General features: G+C 50.2%; 3 protein-coding genes and 1 pseudogene across 4 annotated transcripts; 3 read left to right on the top strand and 1 right to left on the bottom strand.

The window, feature by feature from the left end:
• Nucleotides 1-1,131: 1,131 nt before the first annotated feature.
• On the top strand, nt 1,132-2,052 carry LOC311182556 (olfactory receptor 7E178-like; the record flags this gene model as incomplete). The annotated part of the gene is made up of 1 exon (XM_084251426.1): nt 1,132-2,052. Exon 1 carries the CDS (start codon nt 1,222-1,224, stop codon nt 2,050-2,052), a length of 831 nt encoding a protein of 276 aa, XP_084107552.1. The 5' UTR covers nt 1,132-1,221.
• A 7,145-nt stretch (nt 2,053-9,197) lies between these two features.
• LOC311180669 (olfactory receptor 7E178-like) lies at nt 9,198-12,289 on the bottom strand (the record flags this gene model as incomplete). The annotated part of the gene is made up of 2 exons (XM_084248582.1): nt 9,198-10,140; nt 12,177-12,289. 2 exons carry the CDS (start codon nt 12,287-12,289, stop codon nt 9,198-9,200), a joined length of 1,056 nt encoding a protein of 351 aa, XP_084104708.1.
• A 5,543-nt stretch (nt 12,290-17,832) lies between these two features.
• On the top strand, nt 17,833-18,663 carry LOC311180668 (olfactory receptor 7E178-like; annotated as a pseudogene). Its single transcript has one exon. The product of its transcript is annotated as an olfactory receptor 7E178-like (transcript).
• A 6,287-nt stretch (nt 18,664-24,950) lies between these two features.
• Nucleotides 24,951-25,966, top strand: LOC311182547 (olfactory receptor 7E24-like; the record flags this gene model as incomplete). The annotated part of the gene is made up of 1 exon (XM_084251417.1): nt 24,951-25,966. Exon 1 carries the CDS (start codon nt 25,136-25,138, stop codon nt 25,964-25,966), a length of 831 nt encoding a protein of 276 aa, XP_084107543.1. The 5' UTR covers nt 24,951-25,135.
• Nucleotides 25,967-27,971: the final 2,005 nt, after the last annotated feature.

Below are 27,971 nucleotides of genomic sequence, written 5' to 3'. Positions count from 1 at the left end.
TGGGGCGGGGACACTCCCTGTCTTGGCCGCCAGAAACGTTCCAGTGAAGGGGTTTCTGCAGCAGCTCGTGAGGCCCAACAGGAGGTCCGAGGGCACAGCCCAGCAGGTCACTCCGGGCCAGGGCGCCAGGCCCATCCCTGGCCCGAGGAGAGGGGCTCTGGGGTGTCCCCGCAGGAAGGTGAGTGGGGTGCGGGCGCCCCGTTATGCTCAGGAGCCTGTCGTCTGTGTTCTGGAAATTCCTCTGTCAATCTGGAGCCCCAGGTGGGTCCCATTGTGGCCTCTTTTCATTTCATTCCCTCCCCCAAGTCCCGGTTTCCTTTTTGTATCCTTCTTTATATTTTCATTTCTCTCCCTGGACACCATTTACGGGAGGTTTTTTCCATGTTGTTCAGTTTTATATCTTTTCCTTCAGTAAAGCTAAAATCAGCATCCATAGGAATTAATTTTTAACACACAGGGTTTATACAGCCTAAGCTTCAATGAACAACTTCCAAATGTGCAGCACAGAATTAGCTGTCATCACCAGCTGTGGGCACCTCTGCATGCCTTGTTTCACAGCTGTAAGATGCAGCTTCACATGTAGCCCAGCTGTTGGGTTGAGGGGAACAGGAAATGGTCTGACTTAAATCCTGTACCAGCCAAACATCCCATAGAAGAAAGTAGAGCCAGTTGCTTCATTCCAGAATCTTAGGGTGCTCATAAATAATCCAAATCAAGAGAATTAACTGTCTTGCATTTGCATAAAATAAATTATTTGGATCACTTTCAGTGCCCTGTGGTTAGAAGAGGCAATTTTAAAGGGATACCCCGGTAGATTCTGCTCTGTTTCCTTTAAAGGGGTGCACACATTTCTCAGGGTGACTGGGTTTTTTTTTTATAACTCCACATCTCCTTGTTTCTCTAATTTCCTTAGTCCATTCTCTGCAATGTGGATTCATATAGCAACAGGTGGATGGGAGCAAGACAAAGAAATGAGTTCTAGGAACTGGTTAGCCACAAGCAAGAAACACTGAAATGTGTGTAGTTCTTGCCTGAGCTCATGGCAGCTGAGGCCAAAGTGTACACACACTGACGGCACTTTGGTCCACTGTCATTTATGTTTCCAAAAGTTGTCTCTGCCTTGGGGAGCCACGCAATCACACAGGTGTCGTGGAATTCTTCCTCCTGGGGCTCTCCGATGACCCCCAACTCCAGCCGCTGATATTTTGGGTGTTCCTGTCCATGTACCTGGTCACCGTGACGGGGAACCTGCTCATCATCCTGGCCATCGCCTCTGACCCCCACCTGCACACCCCCATGTACTTTTTCCTGTCCATCTTGTCTGTGGCTGACATCGGTTTTACCTCTGTCACTGTCCCGAAGATGATTTCAGGCATTCAGACTCACAGCAGAGCCCTCTCCCACATGGAATGCCTCATTCAGTTGTCCCTTTTGTATTTTTTTTTGTGTCTGGACAGTGCACTGCTGGCCGTTATGGCCTATGACCGCTTTGTGGCCATCTGCCACCCGCTGCACTACCCGGCCACCATGAACCCGCGCCTCTGTGGCCTGCTGGTGCTGGCGTCGCTTTGGGTCAGCCTTCTGGACTCCCAGGTGCACTGCTTGCTGATCTCACAGCTCACGTTTTGCACACATGTAGACATTCCCCATTTCTTCTGCGACCCCCCCCAACTGATCAAGCTTGCCTGTGAGGACACCTCCCTCCATATCATAGTCATGTATTTCTTGGGGGCTATTTTTGGCGGTGTCCCTGCCTCAGGGATCCTTTTCTCTTACACACAGATTGTCTCCTCAGTGTTGAAGGTCTCATCAACCAGTGGCAGGTTCAAATCTTTCTCCACTTGTGGCTCTCACCTGTCAGTTGTTTGTCTATTTTATGGGACAGGTTTTGGGGCGTACCTCGGTTCAGCTGTCTCCCGTTCTCCTGGGCAGGGGGTGGTGGCCTCTGTGGTGTATACCGTGGTCGTCCCCATGCTGAACCCCTTCATCTACAGCCTGAGGAACAGGGACATCAAGACAGCCTTGCAGAGGCTTCTCAACAGAAAAGCCTAATCTCAGCACCTGCCTCCTTTCTGTCTATAACTTGGCACATCAGCGTCGGGGTGTGTTTTCAGGAAACTTTGGGGCTGATCAAACCTACTGACAAATGCTGTGTGGCAGGAACCTGCCGTGGCCTCAGAGTAGACCCACCCAGGACGCCTCTGAATGGACTTAAACTCCTTATGGCCGATACCGACGTCAGAGGAAGTCCTGCTCCTACTGGAGGGTAAAATGAGCCTTGAGAAGTTGTGCTTTGCCCCCGCCGGGTTAACGGGGAGCCCCAGTGGAACTTGAATTTTGCCAGGCCTTCCGTTCAAAGATGACTGTATGTCTTGGGTCTTTGGCTGCTGTGAGGGACTCCTGAAGACCCAGAGAGCTCAGAGTGCATAAGGAGAAGACGTGAAAGAGGCGCCTTATCCACGCCCCGTGAGACCACGCAGTCTTCAGCCTTACAGCCCATGCACCCGTCCCTCCACACTTGGCGGGGATCTCTCGCTGGTGTTGCAGATGCTGTCTCTCTGCTCCAGATGCGCTCCCCTGCATGTCACGCTGCTGTGGACAGGCCGGGCGACCCCTGCTGCCATGGTGGCTGCCACTTGACCTGTTTTCAGGGTCCTCAGGGACCGCTCCCCACACGCTGCCCTGCCGCCACGCCACCCTCTTCCTTCTGCTGTTCCCGCAGGTGCTGCTACCACAGTGACTTCATGCCCTTTATCTTTCAATACCTGTTGATTTAACCTGTGTCCTTATCTACCCTACGAGGACAGTCACTGCATCAGGTGTGCTTTTCTTCCTTGGTTGGCTGTGACCGAGAGAGACTAGGAAGGGAATGAGCGCTGCCGGGAGGGCCTGCAGGAGGAAGTGCCCGTGTGTGCGGCTGCCACTGTCTGTCCTGCTCTGGCTTCACGGGGGGTGGGAGCGGCGGAGCCATGGTCAGGTACTTGCGGTCTTATTGTGGCTCTGGCCCCGTGAGTCACCCCATGGTTGTGAGTAAATCACCTTGTCCTTCTCATTCCTCAGTGACAGCAAAGCCCCGTGTCTGCAGTGCAGGGCAGGTCTTTCCTCTCACCACCGAAAGCCTCACGAGGACTCTCCCTTGTAGCCATGCTTCCTGCCCTCCTTCGTGGCCACCCGCCTTTGGGCTTCTTTTGCATCTGGTGCACGCCCATCATGCCCTCTGTCCTTATTTTGAAAATTCCCTCCACCCCCCCCCCCCAGGTACCCTTCAACAGACAAAGGGACAGGAAAGTTGTGGATTACAGACTCAGTGGGGGCTGCACAGATGTGAAGATGAAATAGTGGTATTTGGGTCAAAGTGGATGGAACCTGACGTGATTATCTTTCGTGAAATTAAGTCAAAAAGTGAAAGACAGATATAAGATGGTTTCCTGGACTATAAATACAAAACGCATTCATACATAAAGAATAGTCTACATCCTGAACTCAGCAAAAAGTATATAATGGTTTTCAAGGGGGACAGGTGGGCATGGAGGACCGGGTGGGGAGGAGAGGCAGAGTGGGGCACAGCACGCGGGGTGGTGGAGGTTTAAAAACACTCTTGATTTTCAGGGAAATGCACATGAAAACCACATTGAGATACCACCTTACACCAGTAAGAACAGCAGATATCAAAAAAAAAAAAAGCATGCCCCCCTGGTGGTGCAGCAGTTGAGTGCTGGGTTGAGAAGCTGCCCCAGCGTCTGCAGCGCAGGTTCAATCCCTGGCCACTGGCGAGGGTTCCACATGGCGCGCAGACCTCTCCTGCTGCCCGCTGCTCCCCTCAGCAGTGTACTTCTTCATCAGTCTGCCTGTTTTTCTCTCCGCTCTGGCTCTGGTGAATTCTCTCACCCTCCCAGCTTCTGACTGTACCCAGTGCTTGTATAAATAAATCTTTAAAAAGAAAAAACAAGCAACAAGAAATATTGGCAAAGATGTGGTGAAAAAGGAACTCTCCTGCACTGCTGGTGGGAGTGCTAACTGGGCCAACCACTATGGAGAGCTGTGTGGAGTTTCCTCAACCTGCTAAAGATGGAGCTACCCTATGACCCGCAATTCCACTCCCAGGGATCTACCCAAAGGACACAAAAACACGGATTCAAAAGAACACCTGTACCCCTAAGTTCATTGCAGCACTATTGACAATAGGAAAACCTGGAAACAACCCAAATGCCCAAAAATACATGACTGGGTCAAGAAGATGTGGTCTATATGCACAATGGACTATTACTCAGCAATCCAAAAAAGATAAACTCATGTCATTCCCAGCAACGTGGATGGAGCTAGAAGGAATGATGCAGGGAAATAAGTCAGAAGGAAAAGGAAAAATATCGGAGGGTTCCACTTACAGCAGGAATACAGGGGAAGCAAATAAGACATCAGTGTAAAAAAAGAATAACATTACAAAACACAACAAATCAAAAACAGACAAATTATAAACCAAAGACATGCTGCAGGGGAGGAGGCAGGAGAGGGATCAGAGGGAGGGAGGGTGGAGCACAGGGGACTGAGGTGATGGTGCACGGACACCTTGGGGAAGGAAACTCTATGGGGACTACACCTGAGGGGGTGGGGGAAGTTAATATTGTTCAAAAATGAACATTGATGTATAGTTTAAAAAATAACTAAAAGGCAAAAAATGTTCTTGATTTTCAACACTGACTTAGGATATATTGGAATTCAGCTATTTTATATCTTAATTTAAGAATGAGGAATCAGTATAAAGATATATTTAAGAGACCTATGGGGACTAAAATGATGTGAGAAATATATTAAAGAGCAAAAAAGCAAATTATATTTAACAGCAAAAAAATATATTTAAGAGAAAAAAAAAGAAGACATATTTAAGAGCAAAAATACATTGAGAACATGCTATTTCAATAAACATCAAACTATCACAGTTAATATACCAACATTTCACAGGTTCAATTCAAATCAATATTAAATAACAGGACACAATCTAGCAGATGCTTCTTAGAGCTGTTACCTCGCCCTGAAATCTAGCAATGTACGCACTTTGTAGACAGAAACTCTGTATACAAGTGGACTGAAAGGTTAATCACTAGAGTGTTTTGCATCCTGTAAATGCTCAATGAACACAAAATACCTGAATAAACATGAGGGGAAAATAACCACCAAGGAATGTAGAACCTAAACTGTCAAAACTGTTACATTTTTATTAAAAAAAAAGAATTTTCTAAAAAAATGACATCAAATCAAAAGCAGTAGAAGGAACACAATGATAAAAATTAAAGCAGAAAAAAAATGAAAGCGAGACAGTCCAGAAACTTAATCCAACTAAAACCTGGTTCTTGGAAAAAATAAAGACAATAGACAAACCGTTATCTAGAATCACTAAGAAAAGAAGGGAGAACATTCAAATAAATAGATTCAGAAAATAAAGAGAAGAAATTGCAACAGACACCTCAGGTATTCACAGAATTATACGAGATTAGTATGAACACTCCTAAGCTAGTTATTTCAATAACCTAGATGACATGGACAAAGTCCTAAAACAATATACAGCCATCTAAGACTAAATAGGAAAGCTATTGAAAACTGAACAGAAAAATTACAAGCAAGGAATCTAAAACAGTAATCTAGACTCCCAAGAAACAGAAGTTTAGGGCCAAATGGCTTCATGAGTGGGTTCTCCCAAGCCTTCCCAGATGAGCTAATACCTATCTGCCTCAAATTCTTTCAAAGGTTTGAGAAAGAGGGAAGACTACCAAACATTTGATGAGGCCATCATTGCCACAATGCCAAAAACAATGACACCCCCAACCCATATGAAAACTACAGACTAATCTCCCTAATGAACATAGATGCAAAAGTCCTCAACAAAATCTTAGTAAATCCAATTAAATAATGTGTTGAAAAGATCATGCACCACCTTACACCACAGCCATGTGGGGTTTATACCAGGGAGACAAGGATGGTTTGAAAATCAAGCTATATAATTCGGTGTACGTAAAAGGTAAGATGCAGCCATATGATCATATTAATTGATGCTGAGAAAGTATTTAAGAGGATTCAACATCCATTGTGATGGAAACTCAAAACCTGGGGGCTAATGGAACATATGGCAACATAATAAAGACCAGATCTGACAAACCACAGGGAACCCACAAGGGGGAGAAAGTAAGAGCTTTTCCACTAAGATCATGAGCAAATCCTGTGTTTCCAATGAGCAGCCTGGTAATGTAGTTAATGATACTGTATTCTGTATCTGAAAATTTCTACAAGAGTGTATCGTACATGCTCTCACCACAAACACAGAAATAGTGGTTATGTGACATGAGGGACTAACTCTTCGTGGCATCTCTTTGCAATGTATCAAATCAACACGCTGGGATCCACTTGGAGAGCTGACAATGGAGCCAGATGTAGGACTTTCCTCCAATAACCAAATCTGCACCAATAGAACACTCTAGAAAATCAGTTCTGTGTGTCCTGGTCACACATTGATGGCATTCCTGAGGGCAATGGAGGTGACTGCCAGGCACAGCAGGACCAGACAGGTGGACTGCAGAATTTATTACCATTCCAAGAAGCGCATAGGAGAGCGGTTAACCTGGACACAGAGGGTTGAACTGAATCCAAACAGGACTTTATAAGAGTCTGACCTGGATGGGGTAAAAGTCAGTGTTTTCAATCTATTTTCTCAGCATTACTGGAGTGAAGAGTTGCTGCTTCTTAGAAGGGTCATCTCATTTCCATGACCCCAGCTTCATTCCTCAAAGCACTGAGAATTTAATTGGAGAACACTGACGAGGACTCAGTTTCTTCATGTATTCAGTTTTTTTTTTTTTCTTCACTGCAATGAGTGTTTTCCACTAACTAAACACAGCTCTAAGGAACCCTCCAGCTCCTGTGGAAGTTACATACAGACCATGAGAGTACTTATTACTCACAGCCCAACCTGTGTGACCTTAAGCAAGTTTATAAAGGAATGTGAGAAGTATGAGTTGCCACAACATCAAGAGTAATCGAAGCAACTTATGACGTCTCTCCTTTGGGCAAAGAGGGCAGGCATTTTCTGGATTTGCCTTTGGATGATGGTGCCACCGTGCAACCAGACTGCTTGTTCGGTCTTTACAACTAGTTGTTTTTTTTTTTTTTTAAAGATTTATTTATTTACGCATACAAGAACTGGGGTACAGGCCAGAGGAGTGGGGGGTGAGAGGATCACCACAGACAGAGTGGGGAGCAGAACAGGCAGACTGACTGAAACACACTGCTGAGGGGAGCAGCAGGGAGACGGGAGAGGTCTGCTGCACCAGGTGGGTAGCTCCCTGGCTGGAGCTCGAACTCATGCTGCAGTGGCTGTGATAGTTTCACAGGTTGCGTCCCAACCCCTTGCACCACCAGCGAGGGAGGCCTAATTTTTAATTTTCTGAGGACTCTCCTCCTAACAACATTGTGCAAGAATTCCCTTTTCTCCATTTCCTACCCAACACTTGCTTTATTTTGTCTGTTGGATAAATGCAGTTGTCACAGGTATGAGGTGATTCTTCGTTTTGTCAATTTTATTTTCCTGAGTAATAAGAGATGATGCCAATTTTTCATCTGTCTTTTTGAGTCTCAGTTTCACTGCTTAGTGGTTTTATATTGTAACTTCCTGCATGAATGTGAGGGATTCCTCATTTCTTTTGTGATGTTATTCAACTTTACCTTACTTATTCTGATACGCCTCAAAAGAGTGATTTATTTTTCTGATGTCATCTTTGGAGGAATTCCATTCACAGGGATCCACTGCTCTTTTTCTTTTTTCAAAGATTTATTTATTTCTACAAGCACTGGGTACAGTCAGAAGCATGAGGATGAGAGAATTCACCAGAGCCAGAGAAGGGAAGAGAACAGGCAGACTGATGAAGTATACTCTGAGGGGAGCAGCGGGCGCTGCCTTGTGGGGCCCTCACTGGTGGAGGGATATCTATCGAACCAGCGCTGCAGAGGCTGCGGGCAGCTTCACAGCCCAGCGCTCAACTGCTGCGCCACCAGGGGAGGCCCAGGGATCCACTACTCTTATACTCAATTTGTTTCCTCCATTAAGACAGTCCCAACATGGGTGGAACATAAGAATATTTTCTAATTGTGTTTCCTACTTCTTAGTTGCTAACACATTTTATGGAGAAAGACTTGGGGCTTATGTGTGTTTATCTGCATCACTTACATGTGACATGCAATACTATAGGCACACTAGACCCTTTCATTTAAAGTCCTAGAGTCAGAGGCATCAAGAGGGCATGGAGGAGGATTATAGCAAAACACCCTAGTATCAGTATCTGTGTTACCTTGTTTTGATTGGACTGAGCAATACAGAAAAATGAACATGCACAAAAGAAATTCTGAAATGAAATTACACATAACATATATTCTGTAAGTTCTTTTGTGCATTTGTATTTCATTATAAAGAATCAGTTATGCTAGATGGATAAGTTGTAAAGACGAGCTGTTTCACACAATGTTTATAGGTAATAATACCATATGCAATATTTTTTGCACACCATACATCTGATAAAAGGTTAACTTCTGAAATTTACCAAGTACATATAAAATGATACAACAAAGACTCAAATGATCCAATTAAAAATGGGCAAAGGAATTCAACAGGTACTTCTCTAAAGAAGACATTCACATGACCTACAGACATATGAGAAAAAGTTCCACATTACCTATTACAAGAGATAGACTGACCCATAGTAAAAACGAACGGAATAAATAAATGTGTCAAGTTTGCAGGGAAAAAGGAACACTCATGCACTCCTGCTGGGAATCCAAACTGAGACAGACCCTGTGGAAAATGGTACAGAGATTTCCCAAGAAACTGATACTGGAATACACATGACGCAGCAATAGCACCATTAGGTATTCATACAAACAACACCACGAAAAGTCTAAATGAAAAGATCTACGTACACCTATGCACACAGCAGCACGAACAACCATTGCCAAAGAATGGAACCAACCTAAGTTTCACCAACAGGTGAATGAATAGAGAAACCATGGACCATATATTCAGTGGAATATTATACAGCTGTGAAGAAGATGTAACAGTCGTACTTAGGTCAAATGGATGAATCTTGAGGTGATTTCTGAAAACAAACATGCACACTAGAAGTACTGGCTTCATAGACAAAAGGAGGCAAGAGCTGAGATTAGGCTTTTCTGCTGAGAAACCTCTGCAAGGCCGTCTTGATATCCCTGTTCCTCAGGCTGTAGATGAAGGGGTTCAGCATGGGGATGACCACGGTGTACACCACAGAGGCCACCATCCCCTGCATAGGAGAACGGGAGACACCTGAGCTGAGGTACACCCCAATACCTGTCCCATAAAATAGACAAACAACTGACAGGTGAGAGCCACAAGTGGAGAAAGCTTTGTACCTGCCAACGGTCGACGGGATCCTCAACACTGAGGAGACAATCTGTGTGTAAGAGAAAAGGATCCCAGAGACAGGGACACCGCCAAAAATAGCCCCCAAGAAATACATGACTATGGTGTGGAGGGAGGTGTCCTCACAAGCAAGCTCGATCAGTTGTGGGGGGTCGCAAAAGAAATTATGAACATCGACGTGTGTGCAAAACGTGAGCTGTGAGATCATCAAGCAGTGCACCTGGGAGTCCAGAAGGCTGACCCAAAGAGACGCCAGCACCAGCAGGCCACAGAGGCGCGGGTTCATGGTGGCCGGGTAGTGCAGCGGGTGGCAGATGGCCACAAAGCGGTCATAGGCCATAACGGCCAGCAGTGCACTGTCCAGACACAAAAAAAAATACAAAAGGGATAACTGAATGAGGCAGCCCATGTGGGAGAGGGCTCTGCTGTGAGTCTGAATGCCTGAAATCATCTTCGGGACAGTGGCAGAGGTAAAACCGATGTCAGCCACAGACAAGATGGACAGGAAAAAGTACATGGGGGTGTGCAGGTGGGGGTCAGAGGCGATGGCCAGGATGATGAGCAGGTTCCCCGTCACGGTGACCAGGTATGTGGACAGGAACACGCAGAATATCAGCGGCTGGAGTTGGGGGTCATCTGAGAGCCCCAGGAGGAAGAATTCCACGACACCTGTGTGATTGCGTGGTTCCCCAAGGCAGAGACAACTTTTGGAAACATAAATGACAGTGGACCAAAGTGCCGTCAGTGTGTGTACACTTTGGCCTCAGCTGCCGTGAGCACAGGCGAGAATTACACACATTTCAGTATTTCTTGCTTGTGGCAAACAAGTTCCTGGAACTTATTTCCCTTTGTCTTGCTCCCATCTCTGCTGGGTCATGCATGGACGTAATATATCTTACATATACATATTCCCATTTATACACACACACATATGTATATATATATAGGGGGGGGAAGGAGAGAGGAAGGAGGAGACAAGACACTGAGAGGCAAGGAAAGCAGCAGGGAGCAGGTACCTCGCTGCACTGACACTAGAGAGAGCAAGACCTCCTCCCCCTCTGCTGCAGCTGCTGCTGCCTTTTCACAAGGAGAATCCAGAAAGATGGGGTTACAGGAACAAACACCCATGCAAGAAAAAGGGTGCATGTGAACTAATTTCAGCAGAGGCTGCATAATCCACAGATGTGAAAAGCACATTATCATGATGACTGACTTGCTTTCCTTTTTAAAAATTCAGCTTTATTTATTTGTGCACACAAGCCTTGGTGGGGAGGGCAGGGGTATGGGGGTGAGAGGACTCACCAGAGACAGAGTGGGGAGCAGAACAGGCAGACTGACAGAAACACATGCTGAGGGGAGCAGAGGGCAGACAGGAGGGGTCTGCTGTGCCCTGTGGGGAGCTCCCTGGCTGGGGTTGAGCTGGGTGGCAGGGGCTGGAGAGAGCTTCCTAGAGCTGACACTTGAGCCCTTGTGCCTCCAGGGCAGCTGATTCTGATTTCATTTGACTGGAGGAAAAATATGAAAACAAACAACAGGAAAAAACCTCCCGTAAATGGTGTCCAGGGATAGTAATGAATATACTCAGAAGGATACAAAAAGGAAACTGGGACTTGGGTGAGGAAATGAAATGAAAAGAGGCCACAATGGGACCCACCTGGGCCTCCAGATTTACAGAGGAATTTCCAGAACACAGACGACAGGCTCCTGAGCATAATGGGGCGCCCACACCCCACTCACCTTCCCATGGGGACACCCCAGAGCCCCTCTCCTCGGACCAGGGAGGGGCCTGGCGCCCTGGCCTGGAGTGACCTGCCCTTCTGTGCCTCGGACCTCCTGTTGGGCCTCACTGGCTGCTGCAGAAACTTGTGACATTTCTGGCGGCCAAGGCAGGGAGTGTCCCCGCTCTGGCCACTCTGACCCGGCCGGACACAAGCTGGCCACGGCGCTGGACGGTTGGTCAGCACAGCTGGCCCGGAACATGGGGGGACGCCCTGCCCCAGACCTGAGCCCCAAGTGGCTGGTCCCCAGTTGCCCTCAACTTCTGTCCAACTTTGGGCGAACCAGAAGCAGCGCCATCCCTTGTCGGGGATGGATGAGCCAGGACCCTGCACAGAACCCTGAGGGCGCTCAGGGGAGGCGGGTCCCAGCATGCCTGTCCCCCCGAGAAGCGCCCTAAGAGACGCGGGTTTCTGTGCAGCCGCCTCAGGTGCAGCCTCCACTGGTGCTTGACAGGGAGATGGACACGCGGGTGTCCCTGCAGACCTGCCCCCGGCGACCCCAGGGGAACTGGGAGCCCTGAGGCCCACAAGCACCCAAGGCTGCTGAAGCCCAAGTTCTGCTCCTTCCCTGCACCTGGGAGCGCTGCACCTGCTCCCCCAGAAGCCAGCAGGGGCAGCCTGCCCAGGGGTGGACACAGCTAGGGCGCACCTGCCTGCAGGGACCCCACAAGGAGCCATGGTCCACAGGGTGGGTGCAGCAGTCCTCACCCCTGCGCAGTGCCCCCCTGGTCTCCACATTCGGGGTGCGGAGAGGCTTGGGGCATCCATCCCACTCCCTGGACAGGCCCCTGGGTTGAGGGCACTGGGGGGAGCCCCACTTCCCCTGATGCGGAGTCCCACACCCAGGTCAGGACAGAGCTCAGCGCCCCGGAGCCCACACAGCCCTGGCTGAAGCCCCCTGTCTGCCTAGCGCCCAGGGCCCAGCCTGAGGAGCCGCCCCAGCCACCCCTACCCGCACTCACTGGTCTGTGCCAGGCCCCTGTGGCCCCCTGGCGGGCTGAGGCACCTGGGCCCCTCCTGGCGGGGGCGGGCTGAGCACGGAGGCTGCAGGCGGCGGGGAGCTGGCCTCGGGCATCCTCCCTGGCAGGCAGGACGGCCGGTCCGGGCTGAGTCTGCCTCGCGCTGCCCGGAGCCCGGGCCTGCCTGGTTATTGCCCCGGTGGCCCCGAGGGACCGAGGACACGGCGCAGGGTGAGCCCGGCTGTCCCTGGGGACCCGCGCCCTGGAGACACCCTGGCGGATCAGAGCGGGGGTGGCGGGTGCACGAGAAGGGCTGGGGCGCTGCTGTCCCCCAGGAGCTGAACCTCACCGGGTCTGACTCCCCGCATAAGAGATTTCTGCAAAACACCGTCTATTTTTAATGGAATTTATGGTCTTTTGACAAAGACATCTGGAATATCACTGTGTTCCTCATGTAAAAATTTTATTTACTTTTTTTTTTTTTTTTAGTATATGTGCTGCCAAAGCAAGCACATATTTTATTTTTTAAAGATGATTTATTTTTATACAAGAGCTGGGGTACAGGCCAGATACCTGGGAGGGTGAGAATATTGACTAGAGACAGATTCGGGAGCAGAACAGGCAGACAGACCAAAGACACTGCTGAGGGGAGCAGCGGATGAGACAGGAGAGGTCCGCCCCGCCATGTGGGAATCTCCCTGGCCAGCCAGGAATCGAACCCCGCGCTGCAGAGGCTACGGACAGCTTCACAGCGCTGCGCTCAACCCGCTGCCCACCCGGGAGGTCCACTCATGTAAAAATGTTAAAGTATTTTACAGTGAGAATCTGAAACAAATTCCACCTTTTCATTTAAAATTGGGGTCAACGTGTTTATTGAAACGACAGCCACCTCTACTGCCGTGCTCTGTCACTGAAGTTGTGGATGAGGAAGATATCTGCTCTGACACCCCCATTTCGAGCTTCCTATGTTTCCCGGGGAGCCAGAGCGTTCACACGACCGCAGAGAGGCTGCAGTTGGGCAGCGGCTGCAAGCTCTGGTCAGAGCCTGCCTGCGCCCTCAGGTGTGGGGGAAGGACAGGGCTCATTTGCTGGGCCAGCCAGAGCATCCTCCATTCTTTGCCACAGGGACACTCATGGTCAAGTGGACACATGTGGTTGTCCCCACTCAACAGCACAGGGGACAGGTAGAAATAAGGTTTGCTGCACTTCGTCCTGCGTCCGCAAGAGACAAGAAGAATGAAGTCTCAGGATTTTTCAACCCCTAATTTCAGAAGAATCATCATTTTCCTGAGCTTTTATGGGTGGAGAGACCCCTAGGTCTGGGCACAGCCAGGAGCGGGGTATCCATGGCAGGGGGAGAGGAGGTTGAAGGGCATGATGAGCACACCAAGTGGCCCGCTTGGGAGGATCCACCGTGTTAGAACACCTGGAAGCATCACAGATGCTGGAAAGATGAACCCCTATTTCCCAACGTGGTCCACAACCCACCAAACTGCTATGTTCTCAGCAACATGTCCCTGTGGAGGCACTGAGTTATGGGTAGAAACGCCCCGGATTTGGTTCTTCTTGGTTCGCAGCACTTTGCCTTCTGACACGCAGGCAGGAGCAGGCCCGCCTGCTCCCGCCACTGGACCCGCCTGTCCTGACCGTGTCGGGGGAGCCGGTCTGCGCCCAAGTGTCAGGAAGCTCCCGGGACTTCTGATCTCTGTTTTTCATGAAGAGCCGCTCTTGTTCCAGATGTTTTTTCTTTAGATTATTTCGTGTTTACAGATCCTGAAGTCTCCATTTCTTTGCTTTTGACCTGTCTTTCCCAGCTTTGAGTTCTCAAAATTAGGGTTGTTCGCAGCCTGTCCCTTCGTAGCCATGTGGCCTTCCTAAGTCAGAGGACCCCAGATGAGTAACAACATTTTCGTATCTCAATGTCCCCACACGGGGCGGCAGATGCTTTACTACTCTGAGAGTAAATCTGGCATGAGAGAGGCGGCAGGTACATGGAATATGCTCGAGATCGCTTATCACCAGAAAGCGGGAAACCAAACCCACAAAAAGAAATAACCCAAAAGACACACCACTCCTTGATGACAGGACGACATTGGAGTCGGCTGTCACTTAAATAAACTCGTCAAGACTAACATTAAGTGAAAAAATGGAATTCTTTTCAGACTCTTACTGTAAAATAACCTGTTTTAAAACTCTTCCATGAGGAACACAGTGAATTTCCAGATGTCTGAGCCAAAAGATCACGAATTCCATTAAAAATAGAAGGTGTTTTCAATAACAAAAGCAAAGAGACACCCCACCGACTGGGAGAACATTTTTGCACCGGACACTAATGATAATGGACTGATCACAAAAATCTGCAAAGAGCTGATGAGACTGAACAACAACAAAGAAAATAATCCAGTCAAAAAATGGGCAGAAGAGCTAAAAAGAAACTTCTCTGAAGAGGAAATGCAAATGGCCAACAGGCATATGAAAAAATGTTCAACATCACTTGTCATCAGGGAAATGCAAATCAAAACTACCATGAGATACCATCTTACACCAGTGAGAATGGCACATATTAAAAAAACTAGCAACAACAAATGTTGGCGAGGGTGTGGAGAAAAAGGAACTCTCCTGCACGGCTGGTGGGAGTGCAAACTGGTCCAACCACTGTGGAGAGCTGTGTGGAGATTTCTGGACCTACTAAACATAGAGCTTCCATAAGATCCAGCAGTTCCACTCCTAGGTATTTACCCAAAGGACACAGAAACATCCATTCCAAAGGGCACCTGCACCCCTATGTTATAGCAGCACTGTTTACAATAGCTAAGCTTTGGAAACAACCCAAATGCCCAAAAATAGATGACTGGATCAAGAAGATGTGGTACATATATACCATGGAATATTACTCAGCATTCAAAAAAGATAAACACATGCAGTTTGCAGCAACATGGATGGTGCTGGAAGGGATCATGCTCAGCGAAATAAGCCAGAAAGAAAAAGAAAAATACCGGATGGTCTTATTCGTAGCAGGAATCTAGAAAAATTAAATAAGGGACCAGGAAAATGAATAACTGTAAGAAAGTGAAAATCAAAATCAACAAACAACTATGAACTAGAGACACACTATGGAGGGCGGGGGGCGGGGAGGGGAGGGATTGAGGTCAAAATAAGGGGGTTGCAATTTTATGGGGAATATATAAATAAAATTTATTTTAAAAAAATAGAGGGTGTTTTGCAGAAATCCCTGACGCAGGGAGTCGGAAGCCGGCGCGCGGTCAGCTCCTGGGGGACAGCAGTGCCCAGCCCCTTCTTGGGCACTCGCCGCCCCCTCTGCACCACCAGGGTGTCTCCAGGGCGCGGGCACCCAGGGACAGCCGGGCTCAGGGCACGCCTCGTCCTTGGTCCCTCGCGGCCACCGGGGGCGATAACCAGCCAGGCCCGGGCTCCGGGCAGTGCGAGGCAGACTCAGCCCGGACCGGCCGCCCCGCCCGCCAGGGAGGATGCCCGAGGCCGGCTCCCCGCCGCCCGCAGTCTCCGAGCTCGGCCCGCCCCCGCTGGGAGGGGCCCGGGCGCCACAGCCCGCCAGGGGGCCGCAGGGGCCGGGCGCAGACCAGTGAGTGGCCGGGCAGGGGCGGCGGGGCGGGTCCTCAGGCTGTGCCCTGGCGCAAGGCAGACAGGGGGGTCAGCCAGGGCTGTGTGGGCTCCGGGGCGCGGGGCTCTGTCCTGCCCAGGGTGTGGACTCCGGGTCGGGGCGGCGCCCACCAGTGCCCTCAGCCCAGGGGCCTGTCCAGGGAGGGGGTTGGATGCGCGGAGCCTCCCCGCGCCCCGAATGTGGAGACCAGGGGGGCACTGCGCAGGGGTGAGGACAGCTGCGCCTGCCCTGTGCACCGGGGCTCCTCGTGGGGGCCCTGGGGCCGGGCGCGCCCCGCCTGTGTCCACCCCGGGCAGGCCGCCCCTGCTAGTGTCTGGGGGAGCAGGTGCGGTGCTCCAGGGCGCGGGGGAGGCGCAGGGCGTGGGCTCAGGCAGCCTAGGGTGCTCGCTGGCCTCAGGGTTCCCTGTTCCCCTCAGGTCGCCAGCGGCGGGTCCGCAGGACACCCGCGTGTCCATCTCGCTGTCAGGCACCTGTGGCGGGTGCACCTGAGGTGGCTGCACAGAAACCAGAGCCCGAGGGGCGCTTCTCAGGGGGGCGGGCGGGGCCGGGACCAGCGGGGGTGGGGGGGGTCAGCGCCCTCAGGGGTCCTGTGCAGGTCCAGGCTCATCCATCCCCGACAAGGGCTGGCGGGGCTTCTGGTTCGCCCCAAGTTGGACAGACCATGAGGGCCACTAGGGACCGGCTACTTGGGGCTCAGGTCTGGGGCGTGGCGTCCCCCCATGTTCCGGGCCAGCTGTGCTGACCACCGTCCAGCGCCGCGGCCAGCGCGTGTCCGGGCCGGGACATAGCGGCCGGGGCGGGGACACTCCCTGCCTTGGCCGTCAGAAATGTCCCAAGTGAAGGGGTTTCGGTTTCTGCAGCAGCTAGTGAGGCGCAACAGGAGGTCCGAGGGCACAGTGGGCAGGTCACTCCAGGCCAAGGGGCCAGGCCCCTCCCTGGTTGGAGGAGAGGGCTCTGGGGTGTCCCCGCGGGAAGGTGAGTGGGGTGCGTGTGCCCGTTATGCTCAGGAGCCTGTCGTCTGTGTTCTGGAAATTCCTCTGTCAATCTGGAGCCCAGGTGGGTGCTATTGTGGCCTCTTTTCATTTATTTCCTCACCCAAGTCCCGGTTTCCTTTTTGTACCCTTCTTTGTATATTCATTTCTATCCCTGGACACCATTTACGGGAGGTTATTTCCAGGTTGTTCAATTTTATATCTTTTCCTTCAGTAAAGCTAAAATCAGCATCCATAGGAATTAATTTTTAACACACAGGGTTTATACAGCCTAAGCTTCAATGAACAACTTCCAAATGTGCAGCACAGAATTAGCTGTCATCACCAGCTGTGGGCACCTCTGCATGCCTTGTTTCACAGCTGTAAGATGCAGCTTCACATGTAGCCCAGCTGTTGGGTTGAGGGGAACAGGAAATGGTCTGACTAAAAACCTGTACCAGCCAAACATCCCATAGAAGAAAGTAGAGCCAGTTGCTTGGTTCCAGAGATCTTAGGGTGCTCATAAATAGTCTAAATCAAGAGAATTAACTGCTTTGCATTTGCATAAAATAAATTATTTGGATGGCCTTTTAGTGCCCTGTGGTTAGAAGCGGTATTTTTAAAGGGACACCCTGGATAGATCCTGCTCTGTCTGTTTCCTTTAAAGGGGTGCGCAGATAACTTAGGGTGACTTTGGGTTTTTTTAAACTCCACATCTCCTTGTTTCTCTAATTTCCTAGCCCATTCTCTCCAAAGTGTATTCATATAGCAACAGGTGGATGGGAGCAAGACAAAGAAATGAGTTCTAGGAACTGGTTAGCCACAGGCAGGAAACACTGAAATGTGTGTAGTTCTCGCCTGTGCTCACGGCAGCTGAGGCCAAAGTGTACACACACTGACGGCACTTTGGTCCACTGTCATTTATGTTTCCAAAAGTTGTCTCTGCCTTGGGGAACCACGCAATCACACAGGTGTCGTGGAATTCTTCCTCCTGGGGCTCTCAGAGGGCCCCGAACTCCAGCCGCTGATATTTTGGGTGTTCCTGTCCATGTACCTGGTCACCGTGACGGGGAACCTGCTCATCATCCTGGCCATCGCCTCTGACCCCCACCTGCACACCCCCATGTACTTTTTCCTGTCCATCTTGTCTGTGGCTGACATCGGTTTTACTTCTGCCACTGTCCCGAAGATGATTTCAGGCATTCAGACTCACAGCAGAGCCCTCTCCCACATGGACTGCCTCATTCAGTTGTCCCTTTTGTATTTTTTTTTTGTGTCTGGACAACATGCTGCTGGCCGTTATGGCCTATGACCGCTTTGTGGCCATCTGCCACCCACTGCACTACCTGACCCCCAGAACCCGCGCCTCTGTGGCCTGCTGGTGCTGGCGTCTCTTTGGGTCAGCCTTCTGGCCTCCCTGGTGCACTGCTTGCTGATCTCACAGCTCACATTTTGCACACACGTCAATGTTCCCCATTTCATTTGTGACCCCCCCCAACTGATCAAGCTTGCCTGTGACGACACCTCCCTTCACATCATAGTCATGTATTTCATGGGGGCTATTTTTGCCGGTGTCCCTGTCTCTGGGATCCTTTTCTCTTACACACAGATTGTCTCCTCAGTGTTGAGGGTACCGTCGGCAGGCAGAAGGTACAAAGCTTTCTCCACTTGTGGCTCTCACCTGTCAGTTGTTTGTCTATTTTATGGGACAGGTTTTGGGGTGTACCTTGGCTCAGCTGTCTCCTGTTCTCCTGGGCAGGGGGTGGTGGCCTCTGTGGTGTATACCATGGTCGTCCCCATGCTGAACCCCTTCATCTACAGCCTGAGGAACAGGGACATCAAGACGGCCTTGCAGAGGCTTCTCAGCAGAAAAGCCTAATCTCAGCACCTGCCTCCTTTCTGTCTATAACTCAGCACATCAGCATCAGCATGTGTTTTCAGGAAACTTTGGCTCTGATCAAACCTACTGACAAATGCCGTGTGGCAGGAAACCTGCCGTGGCCTCAGACTAGACCCAGCCAGGATGCCTCTGAATGGCCTTAAACTCCTTATGGCCTATACCGAGGTCAGAGGAAGTCCTGCTCCTACTGGAGGGTGAAATGAGCCTTGAGAAGTCATGCAGCGCCCCCACCGGGCCAACGTGGAGCCAAGGTGGAGACATGAATTTTGCCAGGCCTTTTGTTCAAAGATGACTGTATGTCTTGGGTCTTTGGCTGCTGTGAGGGACTCCTAAAGATGCAGAGAGCTCAGAGCGCATAAGGAGAAGATGTGAAAGAGGCGCCTCATCCACAACCCGTGAGACCACGCAGTCTTCAGCCTTACAGCCCACGCACCCGTCCCTCCACACTCGGCGGGGATCACTCGCTGGTGTTGCAGATGCTCCTTTCTGCTCCAGATTCACTCCCCTGCATGTCAAGCTGCTGTGGCTGGGCGGCCCCTGCCTCCGGGGTGGCTGCCACTTGACCAGTTTTCAGGGTCTTCAGGACTGCTCCCCACATGCTGCCCTGCCGCCACGCCCCCTCTTCCTTCTGCTGTTCCCTCAGGTGTCGCCACCACAGTGACTTCATGCCCTTTATCTTTCAATACCTGTTGATCTAACCTGTGTCCTTATCTACCCTACGAGTTGTCGTCACTGCATCAAGTGTGCTTTTCTTCCTTGGTTGGCTGTACTGAGAGATCTAAGAAGGGAATTAGTGCTGCCGTGAGGGCCTGCAGGAGGAAGTGCCCGCGTATGCAGCTGCCACTGTCTGTCCTGCTCTGGCTTCACAGGGGGTGGGTGTGGTGGAGCCATGGTCAGGTACTTGCGGTCTAATTGTGGCTCTGGCCCCATGAGTCACCCCATGGTTGTGAGAAAATCACCTTGTCCTTCTCAGTCCTCAGTGATAGCAAAGCCCCGTGTCTGCAGTGCAGGGCTGGTCTTTCCTCTCACCGCCAAAAGCCTCATGAGGACTTTCCCTTGTAGCCATGCTTCCTGCCCTCCTTCCTGGCCACCTGCCTTGGGGCTTCTTTTGCATCCTGGTACACTCCCATCATGCCCTCTGTCCTTATTTTAAAAATTCCCTCCACCTCCCCAAGGATCCTTCAACGGACAAAGGGACAGGAAAGTTGTGGATTATAGACTCAGTGGGGGCTGCACAGATGTGAAGATGAAATAGTGGTATTTGGGTCAAAGTGGATGGAACTTGATGTGATTATCTTTAGTGAAATTTAGTCAAAAAGTGAAAGATATAAGATGGTTTCCTGGACTATATATACAAAAAGCATTCACATACACAAAGAATAGTCACAAAGAATAGTGTAAATCCTGAACTCAGCAAAAAGAATATAATGGTTACCAAGGGGGACAGTGGGGACAGAGGATGGGAGGGGGAGGAGAGGCAGATGGGGGCACAGCAGGCGGGGTGGTGGAGGGTTAAAAAATCTCTTGATTTTCCGGGAAATGCACATGAAAACCACATTGAGATGCCACCTTACACCAGTTAGAATGGCACATATGAAAAAAACTAGCAACAACAAATGTTGGATGTGGTGAAAAATGAACTCTCTTGCACTGCTGGTGGGAGTGCTAAGTCGTCCAACCACTACAGAAAGCTGTCCGGAGGCTCTTCAGCCTACTAAAAATGGAGCTACCATATGACCCAGCCCTTCCATTGCTTGGGATCTACCCAAAGGACACAAAAACAGTGATTCAAAGACCACCTGTACCCCAATGTTTATTGCAGCACTATTTACAATAGGCAAAATCGGAAACAACCTAAATGCCAAAAAAGTAGATGACTGGATCAAGAAGATGTGGTATATATACACAATGGGATATTACTCAGCATTCAATAAAGAGAAACTGATGCCATTCACAGCAATGTGGATGGAAATAAGGAATTATGCTCATTGAAAAAATCCAGAAAGAAAAAGAAAAATATCAGATAGTTTCACTTATAGCAGGAATATAGGGGAAGCAAATAAGACATCAGTGTAAAAAAAAGTAACATACAAAACACAACAAAGCAAAAACGAACAATTATAAACCAGAGACATCCTGCAGGGGAGGAGGATGGAGAGGGATCAGAAAGGGAGGGAGGAGCACAGGGGACTGAGGTGATGGTGCTCGGGTGCCTTGGGGAAGGAAACTCTATGGGGACTACACCTGAGGGGGTGGGGGGAAGCAAATATTGTTTAAAAATGAACATTGATGTAAAAAATAAAAAAATAATTAAAAGGCAAAAAACTTCTTGATTTTTCCACACTGACTTAGGATATATTTGAATTTATCTATTTTATATCTTATTTCAAGAATGAGGAATCAGTATAAAGATACATGTAAGAGACCTATGGGGACTATAGTGATATAAGGAAAAAATTAAGAAAAAAGGAAGAAAAGAATGATATAGTTAAGAGAAAAAATACATTAAGTACATGTTATTTCAATAAACGTCAAACTATCACAGTTATTATACCAACATTTCACAAGTTCAGTTCAAATCAATATTAAACAACAGGATACAATCTAGCAGATGCTTCTTAGAGCTGTTACCTCGTCCTGTAATCCAGCAATGTACACACTGTGTAGACAGAAATCTCTGTATACAAGTGGACTGAAAGGTTAATAACTTCAGTGTTTTGCATCCTGTAAATGCTCCATGAACACAAAATACCTAAGAAACATGAGGGGAAAATAACCAACAAGGAATTTAGAAACTAAACAGTTAAAACTGTGATTTTTTTATTAAAAAATGAACCTTCTCCATCAAAGACAAATAAAATCAAAAGCAGGAGAAGGAACACAATGATAAAAATTAGAGCAGAAAAAAAATTGAAATAGTTGTAAAAGACAGTCCGGAAACTTAATCAAACTAAAACCTGGTTCTTGGAAAAAATAAAGACAATAGACAAACTGTTAGCTAGAATCACTAAGAAAAGAAGGGAGAAACTCAAATAAATAGAATCAGAAAATAAAGAGAAGAAATTGCAACAGACATCTCAGGTATTCACAGGATTATATGAGATTATTATGAACATTCCTAAGCCAGTTAGTTCAATAACCTAGATGACATGGACAAAGTCCTAAAAAAATATACAGGCATCTAAGACTAAGTAGGAAATAAATTGAAAAATGAACAGAAAAATTACAAGCAAGGAAATTGAAACAGTAATCTAGACTCCCAAGAAACAGAAGTCTAGGACCAAATGGCTTCAGGAGTGGGTTCTCCCAAGCCTTCCAAGATGAGCTAATACCTATCTGGCTCAAATTCTTTCAAAAATTTGAGAAAGAGGGAAGACTACCAAACATTTGATGAGGCCATCATCACCACAATGCCAAAAAGATGACACCCCCCCATATGAAAACTACAGACTAATCTCCCTAATGAACATAGATGCAAAAGTCCTCAACAAAATCTTAGTAAATCCAATTAAACAATGTGTTGAAAGGATCATACACCACGGCCATGTGGGTTTTATACCAGGGAGATAAGGATGTTTTGAAAATCAAGCTATATAATTCAGTGTACGTAAAAGGTAAGATGCAGCCATATGATCATATTAATTGATGCTGAGAAAGTATTTGAGAAGAGTCAACCTCCATTGTGATGCAAACTCAAAACCTGGGGGCTAATGGAACATATGGCAACATAATAAAGACCAGATATGACAAACCACAGGGAACCCACAAGGGGGAGAAAGTAAAAGCTTTTCCACTAAGATCATGAGCAAATCCTGTGTTTCCAGTGAGGATCCTGGTCATGTAGCTAACGATACTGTATTCTGTATCTGAAAATTTCTACAAGAGTGTATCGTACATGCTCTCACCACAAACACAGAAATAGTGGTTATGTGACATGAGGGACTAACTCTTCGTGGCATCTCTTTGCAATGTATCAAATCAACACGCTGGGATCCACTTGGAGAGCTGACAATGGAGCCAGATGTAGGACTTTCCTCCAATAACCAAATCTGCACCAAAAGAACACTCTAGAAAATCAGTTCTGTGTGTCCTGGTCACACATTTATGGCATTCCTGAGCCAGTGCGGGGGGTCGGCTCCTGGGGGACAGCAGAGCCCCGGCCCTTCTCGGGCAAACGCGCCCCCCCTCTGCACCGCCAGGGTGTCTCCAGGGCGCGGGCACCCAGGGACAGCCGGGCTCACGATGCGCCAAGTCCTTGGTCCCTCGCGGCCACCGGGGGCGATAACTAGTCAGGCCCGGGCTCCGGGCAGCCAGAGGCAGACTCACCCGGACCGGCCGCCCCGCCTGCCAGGAGGATGCCCGAGGCCGGCTCCCCGCCGCCCGCAGCCTCCGCGCTCGGCCCGCGCCCGCCGGGAGGGGCCCGGGCGCCACAGCCCGCCAGGGGGCCGCAGGGGCCGGGCGCAGACCAGTGAGTGGCCGGGCAGGGGCGGCGGGGCGGGTCCTCAGGCTGGGCCCTGGGCGTGAGGCAGACAGGGGGCGTCAGCCAGGGCGGTGTGGGCTCCAGGGCGCGTGGGACTCTGTCCTGCCCAGGGTGTGGGACTCCATTTTGGGGCGGCGCCCACCAGAGCCCTCAGCCCAGGGGCCTGTCCAGGGAGGGGGATGGATGCTCCAAGCCTCCCCGGGCCTGAATGTGGAGATGAGGGGGACACTGCGCAGGGGTGAGGAGAGCTGCGCCCGCCCCGCGGACATGGGCTCCTCTGGGGGCCCTGCGGGCGGGCGCGCCCCGCCTGTGTCCACCCCGGGCAGGCCGCCCTGCTGGCGTCTGGGGAGCAGGTGCTGTGCTCTGGGGCGTCGGGGAGGCTCAGGCCTTCGGCTTGGGCAGCCAAGGCACTTGCAGACCTCAGGGTTCCCAGTTCCCTGTCCATCTTGCTTTCAGGCGCCCCTGGAGGATTCTGAGGGGGCTGCACAGAATCCTGTGCCTGCGGGCTTTTCTCCAACAGCGAGGGGGGTCAGCGCCCTTAAAGGGTCTTTGCAGGGTCCCGGTTCATGCATCCTGGACTAGGGCTGGCGGTGGCTTCTGTTTCTCCCCAAGTTGGACAGAAGTTGAGGGCAACTGGGGACCGTTTACTTGGGGCTCAGGTCAGGGGAGCCCCCCGCCACCCGCGCCTGCTGTGCTGACCACCGTCCTGCGCCGCGGCCAGCGCGAGTCCGGGCCGGGTCAGAGCGGCCGGGGCGGGGACACTCCCTGCCTTGGCCGCCAGAAACGTCCCAAGTGAAGGGGTTTCTGCAGCAGCTCCTGAGGCCCAACAGGAGGTCCGAGGGCACAGTGGGCAGGTCACTCCAGGCCAAGGGGCCAGGCCCATCCCTGGCCCGAGGAGAGGGGCTCTGGGGTGTCCCCGCGGGAAGGTGAGTGGGGTGCGGGCGCCCCGTTATGCTCAGGAGCCTGTCGTCTGTGTTCTGGAAATTCCTCTGTCAATCTGGAGGCCCAGGTGGGTCCCATTGTGGCCTCTTTTCATTTCATTTCCTCCCCCAAGTCCCGGTTTCCTTTTTGTACCCTTCTTTATATTTTCATTTCCATCCCTGGACACCATTTACGGGAGGTTATTTCCATGTTGTTCAATTTTATATCTTTTCCTTCAGTAAAGCTAAAATCAGCATCCATAGGAATTAATTTTTAACACACAGGGTTTATACAGCCTAAGCTTCAATGAACAACTTCCAAATGCACAGCATTAGCTGTCATCACCAGCTGTGGGCACCTCTGCATGCCTTGTTTCACAGCTGTAAGATGCAGCTTCACATGTAGCCCAGCTGTTGGGTTGAGGGGAACAGGAAATGGTCTGACTTAAATCCTGTACCAGCCAAACATCCCATAGAAGAAAGTAGAGCCAGTTGCTTGGTTCCAGAGATCTTAGGGTGCTCATAAATAGTCTAAATCAAGAGAATTAACTGCTTTGCATTTGCATAAAATAAATTATTTGGATGGCCTTTTAGTGCCCTGTGGTTAGAAGAGGCAATTTAAAGGGATACCCTGGTAGATTCTGCTCTGTCTGTTTCCTTTAAAGGGGTGCGCAGATAACTCAGGGTGACTTTGGGTTTTTTTTTTTATAACTCCACACATCCTGTTCTCTAATTTCCTTAGTCCATTCTTTCCAAAGTAGTCTCATATAGCAACAGGTGGATGGGAGCAAGACAAAGAGAAATGAGTCTAGGAACTGGTTCGCCACAAGCAAGAAACACTGAAATGTTTGTAATTCTCGCCTGTGCTCACGGCAGCTGAGGCCAAAGTGTACACACACTGACGGCACTTTGGTCCACTGTCATTTGTGTTTCCAAAAGTTGTCTCTGCCTTGGGGAGCCACGCAATCACACAGGTGTCGTGGAATTCTTCCTCCTGGGGCTCTCAGAGGACCCCGCACTCCAGCCGCTGATATTCTGCGTGTTCCTGTCCATGTACCTGGTCACCGTGACGGGGAACCTGCTCATCATCCTGGCCATCGCCTCTGACCCCCACCTGCACACCCCCATGTACTTTTTCCTGTCCATCTTGTCTGTGGCTGACATCGGTTTTACCTCAGCCACTGTCCCAAAGATGATTTCAGGCATTCAGACTCACAGCAGAGCCCTCTCCCACATGGACTGCCTCATTCAGTTATCCCTTTTGTATTTTTTTGGCTGTCTGGACAGTGCACTGCTGGCCGTTATGGCCTATGACCGCTTTGTGGCCATCTGCCACCCGCTGCACTACCTGACCACCATGAACCCGCGCTTCTGTGGTCTGCTGGTGCTGGCGTCTCTTTCGGTCAGCCTTCTGGACTCCCAGGTGCACTGCTTGCTGACTTTACAGCTCACGTTTTGCACACACGTAGACATTCCCCATATCTTCTGCGACACCTCCCAACTAATCAAGCTTTCCTGTGAGGACAGTTCCCTCCACATCATAGTCATGTATTTTATTGGGGCTATTTATGGTGGTGTCCCTGTCTCTGGGATCCTTTTCTCTTACACACAGATTGTCTCCTCAGTGTTGAGGGTCCCGTCAACCAGTGGCAGGTACAAAGCTTTCTCTACTTGTGGCTCTCACCTGTCAGTTGTTTGTCTATTTTATGGGACAGCTTTTGTGGCGTACCTCGGTTCAGCTGTCTCCCATTCTCCTGGGCAGGGTGTGGTGGCCTCTGTGGTGTATAATGTGGTGGTCCCCATGCTGAACCCCTTCATCTACAGCCTGAGGAACAGGGACATCAAGACGGCCTTGCAGAGGCTTCTCAGCAGAAAAGCCTAATCTCAGCACCTGCCTCCTCTCTGTCTATAACTCGGCACATCAGCGTCGGCGTGTGTTTTCAGGATACTTTGGCGCTGATCAAACCTCACTGACAAATGCCGTGTGGCAGGACGAATGCCGTGAGGTAGGACACCTGCCGTGGCCTCAGACTAGACCCACCCAGGATGCCTCTGAATGGCCTTAAACTCCTTATGGCAGATACTGAGGTCAGAGGAAGTCCTGCTCCTACTGGAGGGTGCAATGAGCCTTGAGAAGTTGTGCTTCACCCCACGCCGGGCTAACGGGGAGCCACAGTGGAACTTGAATTTTGCCAGGCCTTCCGTTCAAATATGACTATGTCTTGGGTGTTTTGCATCTGTGAGGAACTCCTGAAGATCCAGAGAGCTCAGAGCACATAAGGAGAAGACGTGAAAGAGGCGCCTTATCATCGCCCCGTGAGACCACGCAGTCTTCAGCCTTACTGCTCACGCACCCTGTCCTTCCACACCGGCGGGGATCACTCGCTGGTGTTGCAGATGCTGTCTCTCTGCTCCAGTTTCGCTCCCCTGCATGTCACGCTGCTGTGGACAGGCCGGGCGGCCTCTGCCTCCGGGGTGGCTGCCACTTGACCTGTTTTCAAAGTCTTCAGGACTGCTCCCCACACGCTGCCCTGCCGCCTCGCCCCCCTCTTCTTTCTGCTGTTCCCTCAGGTGCCACCACCACAGTGACTTCATGCCCTTTATCTTTCAATACCGGTTGATCTAACCTGTGTCCTTATCTACCCTACAAGTTGTAGTCACTGCATCAAGTGTGCTTTTCTTCCTTGGTTGGCTGTACTGAGAGAGTCTAGGAATTGAATTAGTGCTGCCAGGAGGGCCTGCAGGAGGAAGTGCCCGCATGTGTGGCTGCCGCTGTCTGCCCTGTTCTGGCTTCACAGGGGGTGTTTGCGGCGGAGCCATGGTCAGGTACTTGCGTTCTTATTGTGGCTCTGGCCCCGTGAGTCACCCCAGGGTTGTGAGTAAATCACCTTGTCCTTCTCATTCCTCAGTGACAGCAAAGCCCCGTGTCTGCAGTGCAGGGCAGGTCTTTCCTCTCACCACCGAAAGCCTCATGAGGACTCTCCCTTGTAGCCATGCTTCCTGCCCTCCTTCGTGGCCACCTGCCTTTGGGCTTCTTTTGCATCCTGGTGCACGCCCATCATGCCCTCTGTCCTTATTATAAAATTCCCCTCCACCCCCCCAGGTACCCTTCCACGGACAAAGGGACAGGAAAGTTGTGGATTGTAGACTCAGTGGGGGCTGCACAGATGTGAAGATGAAATAGTGGTATTTGGGTCAAAGTGGATGGAACTTGACGTGATTATCTTTAGTGAAATTAAGTCAAAAAGTGAGAGATATAAGATGGTTTCCTAGACTATAAATATAAAACGCATTCATACACAAAGAATAGTCTAAATCCTGAACTCAGCCAAAGAATATAATGGTTACCAAGGGGGGCAGGTGGGCATGGAGGACAGGGTGGAGAGAGAGGCAGAAGGGGGCACCGCAGGCGGTGTGGTGGAGGGTTAAAAACATTCTTGATTTTCAGGGAAATGCACATCAAAACCACATTGAGATACCACCTTACACCAGTAAGAACAGCAGATATCAAAAAAAAAAGCGTGCCTCCCTGGTGGTGCAGCAGTTGAGCCCTGGGTTGCGAAGCTGCCCCAGCCTCTGCAGAGCTGGTTCAATCCCCGGCCACCGGCGAGGGTTCCACATGGCACGCAGACCTCTCCTGCCGCACGCAGCTCCCCTCAGCAGTGTACTTCTTCATCAGTCTTCCTGTTCTGCTCTCCACTCTGGCTCTGGTGAATTCTCTCACCCTCCCAGCTTCTGACTGTACCCAGTGCTTGTATAAATAAATCTTTAAAAAGCAAAAAACAAGCAACAAGAGGATGTGGCGAGGATGTGGTGAAAAAGGAACTCTCCTGCACTGTTGGTGGGAGTGCAAACTGGGCCAACCACTATGGAGAGCTGTGTGGAGA

This window comes from Talpa europaea, assembly GCF_964194135.1.
Source record: "Talpa europaea genome assembly, chromosome: 12".
Taxonomy (NCBI): Eukaryota; Metazoa; Chordata; class Mammalia; order Eulipotyphla; family Talpidae; genus Talpa; species Talpa europaea.
This window is presented reverse-complemented; position numbering and strand designations above follow the sequence as displayed.